Source organism: Podarcis pityusensis (assembly GCF_964106645.2).
Source record: "Podarcis pityusensis genome assembly, chromosome: 15".
Taxonomy (NCBI): Eukaryota; Metazoa; Chordata; class Lepidosauria; order Squamata; family Lacertidae; genus Podarcis; species Podarcis pityusensis.
This window is the reverse complement of record NC_138040.1, coordinates 4,281,568-4,295,212: the sequence shown is the minus strand read 5'-3', so window position 1 is coordinate 4,295,212 and position 13,645 is coordinate 4,281,568. Positions and strand designations below refer to the sequence as shown.

Here is a 13,645-nt window from a genome sequence, read left to right as displayed (position 1 = left end):
CAGCGCATGCGCCAGTCCCAGTTGCGGTGGGGGGGTGATGATGATGATAAGGATAACGGTGAGGGAGATGGGAGAGTAGGCGCGAGCGCGCTCGGCGCGCTGATTGGTCGGCGAAGCGCGCGGCCCGACGATAACGATTTTAGCGCGGAGCGGCGAAGAATGTTGGCGGCGGCGGAGGAAAGAAATAAAGGGATTGCTGGGGTTGGCGGTTGCGATGGCTCCGCTGTGACGTCATGGGCCGTCGCTAGGTCGCAGACGCCCCGCCCACCGCGGCCAATCCAGTGTGTGAGGTAAATCTGAAATAACGGTCACTCTTCCCCTCCTCGCGCTTTAGAATGACGAATGCCACCAACGTTTAAGGAATAATAATTAACAACACGTTAAAACAGTAGTGCCAATAAAGCTTAGTATTTCTAAGATAATAATGATAATAATAATAATAATAATAATATAATGGCCAAGCAATTGGGTAGTATTCAGTGTTCATCTTGCTCAGACAAGAACCATGGAAAAAAAGGAGCATGACTTTGATTTAAGTCCATCAGTTTCAATGGGGCTACTCGTGAGTAGAACTTAGATGGATACGACCCATTACCGTTACTGATGTTATTTCCAATTCTTACCCGCCCTTCACCATAAGGTGCCAGGGTGGAGTTGCAGCAGTCTATAAAGTATCTTCTTAGCCATTCTTCATTTAAAAAAAAGCTATTTAATTAAGGCCACACTAAGATTTATACTTTTGGGCAGTGTCATATACAAAAGATATTCAACAGACTTGCACACGACAATTACTGTATTAATTCATCCTGACTAAGACACGCCCATTTGCTTATGCTACATAGACACATGCCCAAACCTTTAACTCCATAATAAGGTTTTAATAGACTAAAACAGACCAACACAGACCCTAAGCAGTCACTCTATTAGTTGCAGCTATTATTTAGTCCAGGATGCAAAAGAGGCTGTGATTAGTATGGTAATTCTAAGTTAACATTTTTTTGGGAGTGTATTTTACTTTTAGTGATCATGTTCTGGCTCAATAGCTCAGTTGGTAGAGCATGAGACTCTTAATCTCAGGGACACGGGTTCGAGCCCCAGGTTGGGAAGAAGATTCCTGCATGGCAGCAGATTGGACTAGATGACCCACACGGTCCCATCCAATTCTACAGTTCTATGATGCTCTATGTGAGCAGAAGCTTCTGAGAACAGCTGCCCTTGAGACTGACCCAGAAACTCCAGCGGGTGCAGAATGCCGCGGCGAGACTCCTTATGGGGTCTTCGCTGCGAGATCACATTCATCCGGTACTATACCAGCTGCACTGGCTCCCGGTGGAGTACAGGATCAGGTTTAAGGTGCTAGTTTTAAACTTTAAAGCCCTATACGGCCTAGGACCCTCGTACCTACGGGATCGCCTCTCCTGGTATGCCCCACAGAGGAACCTACGGTCTGCAAATAAAACATCCTGAAGGTCCCAGGCCTCAGAGAGGTTAGGCTGGCCTCAACTAGGGCCAGGGCTTTCTCGGCTGCGGCTCCAATCTGGTGGAACACTCTGTCACAAGAGACTAGGGCCCTGCGGGACCTGACATCTTTCCGCAGGGCCTGCAAGACAGAGTTGTTCCACCAGGCCTTTGGTCAGGGCGCGGCCTGACTCCCTCCTCTGGCAACCTGCACAGAATTTTGCTTAATGGTTGCCATTAATTTGATTTTAATTAATTTTTATAATGAAATGTTTTTAGAATGTTGGATTATTTGATTGTTTGATTATTTGATTGTTGTTAGGCGCCCTGAGCCCGGCTTCGGCTGGGGAGGGCGGGATATAAATAAATTTTATTATTATTATTATTATTATTATTATGTATGATGCCATTGCTCTTTATTCCTGCCAGCCCTTCCTCAAAACCTACCTTTTCCATTAACACTTCAACACAACCCTCTGCTTCCCAAACTCTACTGCAGGTGTAGCTTAAAGTGCGCTTCGGGTATCCTTGGACTACAACTCCCATCAGCCCTAGGCAGTATTGGCCAACAGTCAGGGATGATGGGAGTTGTAGTCCAGCAACATCTGGAGGGCACCATGTTGGATACCACTGCTCCCCTGTAACAAAGCATTGTCCTGTATAACAGAAACAACCATAAATTGTTTCCTTTTCTCTGTTTCACTTGTGGACAGATTCTAGTTTGTAACCTCCTTGGGACAGAGACCTTTCCTCCTGAACTGTGTTCCAAACCACCATGCAAACTGACACCAGCTTATCAATAACTTAAAGAAACAATCAATCTGATCTGGTTTTCCCAAAGAGGCCAAGGACATCTGCAGCACTTCCAACATATTTCTGTTCAAAATGAAACACTGATGTTCCATAACTTTCAGTTAATTGAAGATTATTCTTTAGGGAAGCTGAAATACCTTCATTCCCAACTTTAATTGTGCTGAGAGCCCCCTAGTGGGCTAGCCCAAGCAACTGCAACCGTGTGGTTCCCTGAAATGCAAGGGCTTCCACAAGCGAGCCTCAGATGTGAATGACAGGCATTATTCCATAGGATTACAAATCCCTTCATAAACTGCCCTTGCATGTTCAGCCAAATCTCAAATACTGGATGCACAGCAGCAGTGGGAAACCTTAGGCCTGGGGGCAAATTGCAGCCCTTTATGGCTCTCCACAGGCCACATCTTTCTTTGAGTGCCTTTGCCTAGCTGGAATACGTCCTTGAACTGTGATAATGTTTCTTGCTTGCCTGGTTGGTGAAATGTATGTGTAGAAACCTCTGACATTTTCAAGGCTATAATGTAGCATACATTACAAAGGCAAAAGTCTTTAGGAACTTGCCATTGTTTGCTGTGGTCGACACAGACAAATGCTTTTGCGTAGTCAATGAAGCAGAAGTAGATGTTTTTCTGGAACTCATAGGTTGTTCCTTTATAGCTGCAGCCGTGCTGCTTGAATTTGGCACCTTCCCTGTTGTGTTGCTTTCAGCAGGGATTGGAAACACACAGCAGCGATCGGGGGGTCCCAGAGCATATCCAGTCCCTTAACAAAACAGCACAGCAGGGTAAGGTGTTGAATTCAAGGCACAGCCAAAAAAAATTGAATGTTCCTTTGCAGCTGTGACTTAATCTGCCCTGTACCCAATGTCATCTCATTGCAGGTTATAGACAAGTGGGTATGGCTTGACCAGAACAGAACAGCCTTGTGGGCCAAACAGGGAGAGTAGGAAAGCCAAATTAGGCCTGAAGGCTCAAGGTTTCCAATTGCTGACAATCCCTCACTTGGTTACCTGTGTAGATCCCATCCTGGTCACTAGGTGGGCGGGTTAGATTACTGTTTTCTTTTTAAGGTCCTAAATGACTAAACACAGGCTCATATCTGCAGGTGTGCCATAAAACTGAACAAACATTGTGGGATTATTTGCAAGAGTGCACCAAAGCCTTTGGCTGTTTTCTGCAGGAGCAGCAGGTGGAGCCACAGTGCAAAGAGGGAGAAAAGGATAGCTCAATTTGAACAAGGACTTGCATAGTCCAAAAGGTCATTGGCAGGCCTTGCTCCTCTTTTAAAGGCAAAGGCTCAAGGCCAGGAATGTCCATAGATTAAACAAGAAGCAAAAAACATCTGACCAGGCCAGAATATTTCCCAATCATGTTTGAATAATTGTAACATGCTATTCCACATCTGGAATTAGATGGAAGTCCAAACCACAGAGCAGCAAAAAAACAGTGCCCTTTGTTGTTGCAACACTTTAAAAGAATCGCTGATGTTTAAGAACTTTTTAGTTAAGTTCTGCTTTTTTATATATAAAAAAGATCTGTCCACATAAAATATCTGTTTCCTAATGGTCTGTGTTTTTCCTTCTCACCCCTTCCCCTTTTGTCAAGCAGGAGACAATTAGCTGCCAGATGTGTGTTTTACCAGCTTCAGCCAAGATTGCCTTTTGCAGCTTTGATTGAATCACCTTTTATAGAAGATGGACAGGACATCCACACTTCAGTACAATCCTTTGGCTGTCTACTCTGAAGTAAGTTTTATTGAATTCAGTGGCATTTATTCCCAGGAAACTGGATAGAGGATTTGGAAACTTCAGTTGGTCCAAAGGGAGGTGACCAGAATTACTAGGGGCACCTGATGACTGGAGCATATAATTCTAGACTCGTGCTAGATCCAATGATTACCCACAAGGATTCTTATATAAAGCTGTCCACATTTTAAGATCTATTTTGGAGGCCCCGCTCCCTGCATGAATGATCAAAGTGACTAAACACAAGAGACAGGGCCTTTTCGGGAGTGGTGCCGATGCTTTGAAATGCCCTCCCTGTGGTAACTTGCCTGGCCCTGACATTTTCCGGAAAGAAACAAAAATTATGCAAATAAGCATTTACCATCTAGCTCTACTGCTGTTTTTAACTGCTGCCTTTTATGGTTGGTTGCTTCTAATCCTTTTTAAAGTGCTTTATTTGTTCTTTATCACATCATTGTGTCCCACTTTTTTTTAAGTGGCTCTGAGTATTTATTGGTAAAAGAGTGGAATATAAACATTAAATAGTAATAATAATAATAAATAGCATCCAGAACGTCCTTTAATGCAGCACTTTTTAGCTGATTTTTCATATCATCTCTCTTTGTATCCCCCTCCTCTTAAGAGCAAATTCCATCAGCCGCAGCCAGCAGAGTGAGGATATACTTCAATATGTTGTTGCAGCCACTTGAATACAATATAAAACAGTAATGACAAGCACAGATCTTATGTTTTATTTTTCCTTTCTTCATCTTGATCCACAGACCTTTACATACTAGAACTTAATTTGGCTCCTGCATTAATATACCCCACCAATCCAGTGTCTCTGATAGGACTTGGCACATACATATGGTTTCAACACCGGGACTTTTTAAGTGCAATAAAATCAAAGCAGTGATTGCTGTGTGAATTCCAGCTGTTGTTAATCAAAATCCATCATTTAGAATGGGGTGAGGTGGGGGGGGGGGAAGAAAATACTAAATTCCAAAGCCAATTCAACTTGTGTGGTCAAGTAAGTCCTATTGTATCACAGCTTTTAATATTCCTCGAAGCACCTTGTAACTCATGAGCTGCTGGTTTTCCTTTGGAGGGAAGGACGGTCCGCGTTCCGTCACATAGGCATAAGGAAACCGAAGAACCCACAGTCCATCGGAAGGAAGTTTTATCTCTTGTTTCTCCGGGTAAAAGACAGGGCAAGGAGGTGGCCCTGGCTGAACCTAGGAATGAAAGAGAAACAAACATAAACAAAATCTCCAGACAGGTAGCTGTAGCAAAATGACAAGTCTCTCATAAGAAAAGCCTACTGGATCAGGCCAGTGGCTCATGGCTACCCAGATACCTATGGGAAACCAGGATTCAAGCACAGGAGCAACTCTCCCTCCTGTGGTTTCGCACAACTGGTATTCAGAAGCATACTACTTGCTCCAGCTGTAGAGGCAGAGCACAGCCATCATGGCTCATAGCCATTCATTGATAGCCTTATCCTTCATGAATTTGCCCAGTCCTCTTTTAAAGCCACCCACTTCTCAGCCTTGTGGCTAAGATCAAGTGTAGTGGTCTCATGACACCCTGAATACAAATAAAGGTAACATGGCATAAACCAGGGGCGAGGAAGCATTTCCACCCCAAGGGCCACATTCATTCGTGGGGAACCTTCTGAGGGGCCACATGTGAGTCGTGGGTGGGGTCACAGGCAAAAGTGAGTGATCTATGGATGTGACTCTCAGGCTATACTCTAGCCATGCGAAAGTCAGGGGCTTCTACATAAGCCCACTCTATCCAGGCAAACAAGAGGTATTGCCACTCTCCCAGGACACATTCCAGTCAGGCAAAAGCACTGCAAAGGTGTGGGGCCTGGAGAGAGAACCCCAAAGGCCACAGAGAGAGCTGGAGGTCTTAGGTCCACTTCAGGAAGTTTCCCACACCCTTTTGAAGCCCTCCTCTTCAAAAGAACTGCCCTACTCCTGGGCCAGTCACCCCCTCTTAGCCAAATCGACTTTGTGCAAAGATAAAAACTGCAGGGGAACTATGACCACAAGCCTTGGAAAGGTAGGATGTAAATCTAAGAAATACATTTAGTATAGGCCTAGCATTCTGCTGCTGCTATGGATTACCACTACTCATGTTCTACGAACATTCACTAAAACACAGGTTGAAATACTGATACGTCAGTTGCTGCGGTTATCTTCTGAAGGCTTATTATACTGCACAGCCTTCCCCTGACCTGTAAAACCAAACCCTGCCATGTGTGCTAAGAACAGCCAATGGCCCATCTAGTCCAGCATCCTGTTCTAACATATGCCAGAAACCCAAAAGCAGGGCCTCAGCACAATACACTCCAGCTTTTTTATAATCTTCTCACCTGTGGAGTCAGTACTATCTGCAGCGGAGCGTCAGGCACCACAACAAAGAGTCTCATCAGCTGAGCATAGTGCGGCTTCAGCCCCCGCCCGGGGTTGGACGACAGGATGTACAGGGGCATGTCGGAGTTGAGAGCCTTGAGAGCCGATTCCTTTGGCCCCCCTCCCATCACCTTCATGACCTTCTCGGGGCCCGAGCACATGAACCTCCGGCCACGGGCATCCTCGTACTCAAACCCCACAAAGGCCCGGGCCACGTCGTCCCGCCGCCTCCCTCTGCCCATGACGACTGCGCTCCTTTTCCCGGGGACAGACTTGTTAGGAGCCGGCCAGGAATTTGTGTCCAGCTCCCCCTCCTCTTCCGTCCGTGTCCGGATGACAATGTCCCAAGGCATTAGGTAATTCGTTCCCAGGATGAAACCCTGCTGGTCTAAGCCGGTGTGGAAGTTGTAAGCCTTGGCAGGGCCGAGTTTTACCAGCGACCAGCTGGAAAACTTGGGCAGGAGGCCCTTGGGGCAATTGGAGTGGAGCATCCCTGGCAGATACTCAACCGTCGAGGCTTGGCGGTCAACCAAGCTGGGCCTCTTCTCTCCTTTGGAGTCAGCTGCCTGCCCATGAGACTCCGTGTTGTTCCCTCCACCCTGAGGGTCAGCTGGGTAGGTCCCCAGGCTGTCCGTGGACTGGCCCAGACTGAGCGCTAAGCTCAGGCTGGTGCTCTCCCCCTGAGTCTGCGGCTCCTTCTCCTTCAGCTTTTCGGCTTCGCCCTCTGGAGGGCTGGGCGATGTCTCATTCTTTGCCGGTGCTGGATCTGGAGTGCTTGGCTGGAAGATGGGGAAGTTGATGTGGTCCAGTTTCCCGCAGCATTTCTCTTCCAGCAGCTAGGAAAGCAAAAGAAAGGGGTAGAAATGAGAAGGTTTGCAACCTAGAGCCGGGTGGGGAACATTTTTCAGCTTGAGGGTTGTGTTTCCTTGTAGGTAACCTTCTGCGGGGCTGCATAACAGTGGTGAATGCAAAACAGATGCAAAAGCAGGTGGAGCAATGGATGAGATTCCTACCTTTGTAACACAGGCCATAGCCCAGTCATGCATAAGGCAGCCGTATCTGCACACAGACACACACCCCTCCATCCTTCTAGGTGAGCAAGGGCCATTGTTCCCCTTCAACCAGGCTTTGGTCGTCTTGGTTTAATTATTTACTGGTGTTTTATCTTGTATTTTATTCTGTGAACTGCCCCAGTTATAATAACAATTGTTGCAGCCCAACGATGCATTCAAGTCAGGCAAAAACAACTAATGGGAATGTGGCCTAAGGGACAGGGATGACTTGGGGAGAGACCTGAGGGCCAAACAGCGGGGCACAGAGAGCCACACCTGGGGCCTGGGGCCAAAGGTTCACCACCCTTGCAATATAGAGATGCCTCCAGGAACATGCTGTGTAAAAGCCCAAGGCCTGGAAGCTGGGTATCCAAAGGCTGCTGGGAGGTTGTGCCCCCCTCCCTCCTGGACAGCAAAGGGAAGATGCACCTGGCCCCACCCTTTAGTTCAAAAAGGGGTGGGAAATCTACTGCCCCTGGCCTAAGTACAAATGTCCTCTGTAAGCAATTGGCTTAGAGCTTTGGGCAAGAGCAATCTAACCCTTTCCTTGCAACTTGCTGGAGGGAGACGAAGAGGGAAGCAGGAAAAGCACAGGAGTGGCTGGGCAGAAGGAGCAGGGAAAGGCAGGAAGCTGCCCACTTGCAGCCCAGATTCCAACTGCGGAAGGCAACCCCTGACAGATTACCCCAGAAGGAGTGTGGCCCTAAAGAGGGATGAAAAGGCCCACACAATGACAAGTCTTCAACTGTTAGTTTACCCATCTATCTCAGAACTGTATCGCAAGAGGAAGATGACAAATAATTACCTGATAGAAATCGTAATTTGCTGCTTTGATGTCGAATGGGTCATCCCGGGGTGCTTGTTTCCTCCCACAGTTGCAGGTGCCAGTGGAGCGAGCTCGGCTGTTATGGTACAACACAGGTGGGTTCCTGTCTGGTTCAGGTTTCTCCCCTAAAAAAGAGATCCACAAAAGGAAAACTTCCATCAGTTGGTTCCTTTGACTTCTTTGCTTCCTTAAAAGCTTTGAACAAACAACACAGAATCCAGAAACTTGAGAATCATAACCCCACTTTTTTCAGTCCAAAAAAACCATGCATTTTGGAAGTGATGCAAGCCCTTTTTATCCCGGAAAACATTTGTTGCCACAGATTTTATTCAAAAGGGTGCTTGTCATTATACTAAATATTTTGTACTTGCTTTTAATGCAGATAGGACAGATTAAAGACCCCTAAGTCTAAAATGTGTGTGTGTGTGTGTGTGTGTGTGTGTGTGTATATCTCCATCCATCCATCCATCCACCCATATATGTGTATATAGAAAGATGTGACATGCTGAAAGTTTCACCTTTCAATTAGGGATCCCCCACTCTGGAAGTTGAACATGTAGCAGGAAATGATTGAACAATATTGTGAAGGACAATGAGGGCTAGAAACCTAAAAGATTAGCAAAAAGACTCTGCCTTCCTGCCTAGTGCGATCTGGCAGGGCCCATTTCCAAACTTGTGTGAGTGTATATTAAGTGAGATGCATATGCAAACAAATAGAAAATTGGGAGTGGAGGAAGGAAGACAGTCCAGACCATGAGCTTCTAAACCCCGAATGACCTGAACTTACCCGATTTCGGAAGCAAGTGAAATTTATGCACACAATGCTGGTCGGTCAAGCTCCTCTCCTCACACAGCTGGTGCCCGTTGCTCCAGAACTTGTAGCAGTCTTCGTGCAACTGCAGGGCATACTTGTGAAAGGCTGGTCCCCGGGCGTGCTGGCTGTAGACCCGCAAGGCCTGGGCCAGCTGGTTCTTGTGGACAGTCATGGTATAGTTGTGGGGCAGGTTGGACTGGTAGGCACTGTGGGCCATGGGGAGGGCCTTCTGGCAGCGGTTCTCTGAGAACTTGGTGTCAATGTCCAGGTAGCCTTCCAAAACCTTGATGCTCCCCATGATTTTGGAGGTCAGCTCCCCGATGGCCGAAGATGGGTCGCTGTCCTTGCCTTCAATGGCCACTTCGTACAGCTTCAGGGCTGTGGCCACCCACTTCTGGTAGGTGGGCAGCTCGAAGTGGGAAGGCTGCGGGTTCCTCCCTACACTGTCGTCAAAGCCCTTCTTGCCCAGGACCAGCTCCACATGCTGGAAGAGGAACTCCTTCAAGGTGCAGTCCACCAGCTGCCCCGAGGAGCTGGAACTGCTGCTGCTGCTCTCCACGTGGAAAGACAGCTGCTGTCTCCCGTGCCGCATGGCCTGGTACCTCCGAGGCCCAGCCAAGGCAGGTGCCAGCGAGGCCTCCGCCTCCCGGGTGGTGCAGTTGCTCCGCAGCTGGTCCAGCAAGACAGCAATGGGGTCGTCGCCCTCTTGCGCCCCACCGGCCACGATGTAAACAAAAGCCTGGTTGGCCGGGACGGTGAAGAGGCAGTTGATGCTCTGGTTGGTCAAGACCCGGCTCTTGCGGAAGATGCGGTAGATCTGGTCCTCCAGGGCATGCTGGAGTCGCCGCTTGGGAGAGTGCTTCTTCGTGGGGGGCTTTTCCAGGTGCCCACAGAACTCCTGCCCCCTGCCGGGCACGGGCTCCACCTTCAGGGCTCCATTGAGCTGGAAGAGGAAGAGGAGGCGGGGTGGGCAAGGCCTGCAGTTGAGCTTCCAGTCCTTGCCAACGGGGCAGTCTTTGATAGCGGCCTTCAGAGAGGGCAGCACCTTCTGACGCAAGCCGTCCAAGGCTCGGAAGACCCGGTCGTAGGTGATGTCGAAGGAGCAGGTGGGGTGGACCATGAGCAGGATGTGGCAGACGGAGAAGAGGTAGAGGAGGCTGAGGCAGTGGAGCTTCTCCTGGTGCTTCCAGAACTCGTGGGCCTCGGCGTGGGGCAGCTGGGAGCCGCCTGGGGCCAGGAGGTGAGCCCCCAAGCTGCCAGGCCCTCGGGCATCCCCCATGGCATCCAGGTCCTTGCAGGCTTGCAGAAGCTGGTGGCTGTCGCAGATGGACGTGAGGACCAGGTAGAGCACCTTGCAATCCTGGCTATAATAGGCTTCCAGGAGGTTGTAGTCGCCCTGGGAAGAGGAGGCGGCGGAAGAGGAGGCGGAGGAGGAAGAGGAAGCGGAGGAAGAAGCCGAGGGGGAAACGGTTCCTGGGTCTGCGCCGCCGCCGCCGCCACCACCACCACCACCTTCCCCTCCTCCACTATCAGTTCCTCCAGCGGAAGATCTGGCTTCGCCGCCGCGCTGGAAGAGGGGGAAGACTTGCCTGTCGCACACCGTGTTCACCAAGGCCGCCTTCTCCGAGCTGAGCTGCAAGGCGGTCTTCCCGAAGATCCCCACCACGCAGACCTCCTCTTCCTCCCCCGGGGTAACTACACCGGGGGCGACGCTGCTGCTGGTGGTGGTGCTGGTGGCAGGAGCAGCAGCGGGGGCGGCAGCGGCAGCAGGAGCAGCGGCTGTAGCGCTGGCGGCAGGGGTGGCGGCAGCAATGCCAGCGCTGCTGCTGCTTGCCCGCTCCGCTCCAGCCAGCAGCAACTCATGCAAGCCCACGGGGCCTTGCACCGCCGTCGCGCCCACCATCCTCGCCTTTTGCAACGGCACCGCGAGCCTCCTGGCAGGGCTGTTTTGTCGCCCCCCGGAGCAGCCGCCGTCCGAAGCCCGGGAAGCACGAAAGAAGAAACTGCGCAGGCGCGGGGAGGAAAAAGAACGCGATATGTGTCGAAGCACCAGCCAATAAGCTGCCGCGGCTGGAAAGAAATGGCCTTCTGCGAACGTAGAAATGGGGAAAAGTGAAGAGTGACACACTTCCAGCGTCGGAAGGCGAGATTTCCCCTGTTGCTTCCACACTCCACCCCTTCGTTTTGTCAGGTTGCACCCTAGGCAGGCTTACTAGGTATCTAGTAAGGTATCTAGACTGCATCATTCCACACCACTGAACGTGTTGACAGGGGTTAATGGAATAATAATAATAATAATAATAATAATAATAATAATAAATGGAATAAATAATAATAGGAAGGGACCCAAAGGGTCATCTAGTCCAACCCCCTTGCAATGCGGGGTTGATGGGAGCTGCAGCTCAGCTAACTTTTATTGAAATATGTCTAGCCTGCATTTTTGGTTAAAATAAATAAATAACAGCAATACTCGCTTGCACGTCTTGGTTTTCGCGGGGTGGGGACGGGGACCCAGGATTCCGTCCCCAAGCACCCTCCCAAATCCTGCTGCCAGTCCAGCAGGCAGGAGACAAAGGGGAAAAAAAGGTCTGCAAAGTCAAGTCAGAAGGTGGAAACGTTGTGAGAGTCTGTTTTTAAAGTCTATGTTTGAAACAAGTGAGGGCAGGGAGGCGAAGGACTCTGTCCTTGCACATGCTCAGACATCACTATGAAGCCGCTGCGTCCTGGAACTGCCCTTCCTCTTTCGGCGAGCCTCCGAATGGAGCACGTGACCAGCTACAGGCAGGCTGTTGCCGTAAGCGCGCGCCCTTCTAAGTCAACGTGCACAGGATTGGGCCCTTAAGCATTGCACAGGTGTTTAGCCTAGTGCAGCTTTTCATATGCTAGCAACATATGATCTAAATTCCATGAATTCCCCACTTATTTCTCCCCACGCACCTGTTGACAGATGCAGGTGTGTGCTCGACGATTGTCATTAAAGTCCTTTTTAAGAGCAGGGCTGGGGAACCTGTGACCCTCCGGAAGTTGCTGGATTCCAACTCCCATCAGTCCCAGCTAGCATGGCCAATGGTCAGTGATGATGGCAGTTGAAGTCCAACACCTAGAGCGCTACAGTTCACCACCTTAGAAGCAAGACAGAAAGGTCCGAAGACGGTGGATAGGGGACAGAGGCTACGTATCCTGCCCAGACTGAGCAAAAAGGTAGAACTCTGCACGATCTGCAGTGCAGCAGCTAGGTTCCAACTCCCAACAATTTATCAATAGCAAGTAAAGTAGTTCAGCACAGCATGCCTTATGACAAATGCTTATCATATTCCATGATTCTCTCCTGTAAGAATATGAATATGTATTGGTTGCTTTTCACCATGTCTTTTGTGTCGCTATACTGGCCACCTTTAATGTTTTGTGTTTAAATCAGTGAGCTGTCATTACTCAAGTGCAGATCGGCACAGAGCAGACACCCCCAAACTTGACCCTCCAGATGTTTTGGGACTACAACTCCCATCATCCCTAGCTAACAGGACCAGTGGTCAGGGATGATGGGAATTGTAGTCCCAAAACATCTGGCGGGCCGAGTTTGGGGATGCCTGGCACAGAGGCATGCATGTTATGCCAATGGATAACAGTAGATAACCAGTGCTCACCTGAGCCAAGCCACCAATTTACATGTAGCTTTGGTTAGCGGATCCCACAAGTCTAAAAGTTTGCTTATCTCTTATGTAGGCAGCAGCCTATCATCCACTATTTGGGTATAGCACATAGAAAGTGCTGACTCTGTAAACACACAAGACGTAACCGGCTGTACTTTTGAATAAATAAGGTATACTATTCATTGTATCGAATTGTAGATTTCAACGGAAGTCTCATAAAGTTTACTGCAATCACTACTATGCTATAAGATCCACTATCCTTTAATATTACATATGAGCCTGCTCTACTGATGAAGCCTAGGATGGCGAAACAAGGCTAATATTCTGGAAATCCTTGTCTTGGACTCTGTGAAAGGATTCTGTGGAACTGAAACAACCCTTCATGTGGATTATTGGACTCTTTGAACAGACAGGTAGAATAGATACTTTTACATGTATGGACCTTATGCATGAACTGACTAGACAACGAGCTGATCCACTGGGTCTTCTGCTTTTTTCATTGAACTTTATGAGACTTCCGTTGAAATTACAATACAATGAATAGTATACCTTATTTATTCAAAAGTACAGCGGGTTACGTCTTGTGTGTTTATTGAGTATGTTTCACGTAACCATAGGTTTGTTGTTGTTGCCCTGCTGACTCTGACCACACATTAGTCGGCCAACTCAGCATCCTCTTCACCGACTGGCAACAGCTCTCCAGGTTTGAGACCAAAATTCCTTTCTCTCTCTCTCTCTCTCCCCCCCATCTATCTGGAGATGCTGGGGACTGAACATGGGACCTTCTGCATTGCAAAGCTGATTGCTTTACCACCGAGCTACAGCCATTTCTTGAAGCATACATCAACCACATAATTGGACTACCAAGTGTTGCTGGCTACCACTTAATACA

At 48.8% G+C, this 13,645-nt stretch overlaps 1 protein-coding gene and 1 long non-coding RNA gene across 2 annotated transcripts; one reads left to right on the top strand and one right to left on the bottom strand.

Annotated features, from left to right (window-relative positions):
* The first annotated feature begins 13 nt into the window (after nucleotides 1-13).
* Nucleotides 14-4,729, top strand: LOC308464141. Its single transcript, XR_013979876.1, has 3 exons — nucleotides 14-290; nucleotides 3,876-4,012; nucleotides 4,635-4,729. It is a non-coding gene; the product is annotated as an uncharacterized lncRNA (long non-coding RNA).
* Nucleotides 4,721-11,101, bottom strand: SMG8 (SMG8 nonsense mediated mRNA decay factor). The gene is made up of 4 exons (XM_080982844.1): nucleotides 9,077-11,101; nucleotides 8,269-8,414; nucleotides 6,372-7,247; nucleotides 4,721-5,226 (listed from the first exon to the last, which is right to left on the bottom strand). Exons 1-4 carry the CDS (start codon nucleotides 11,004-11,006, stop codon nucleotides 5,029-5,031), a joined length of 3,150 nt encoding a protein of 1,049 aa, XP_080838970.1. The 5' UTR covers nucleotides 11,007-11,101; the 3' UTR covers nucleotides 4,721-5,028.
* Between the last annotated feature and the right edge of the window lie 2,544 nt (nucleotides 11,102-13,645).

What these genes read in the sequence shown, in the direction of transcription:
- SMG8 (XM_080982844.1), bottom strand. Translation starts at nt 11,006, where the DNA reads ATGGTGGGCGCGACGGCGGTGCAAGGCCCCGTGGGCTTGCATGAGTTG. An exon ending in TCACTTGCTTCCGAAATCGG is followed by an intron (nt 8,415 to 9,076) that starts GTAAGTTCAGGT and finishes TCTCTTTTTTAG; the next exon opens with GGGAGAAACCTGAACCAGAC. An exon ending in AGATAGTACTGACTCCACAG is followed by an intron (nt 5,227 to 6,371) that starts GTGAGAAGATTA and finishes TTTCATTCCTAG; the next exon opens with GTTCAGCCAGGGCCACCTCC.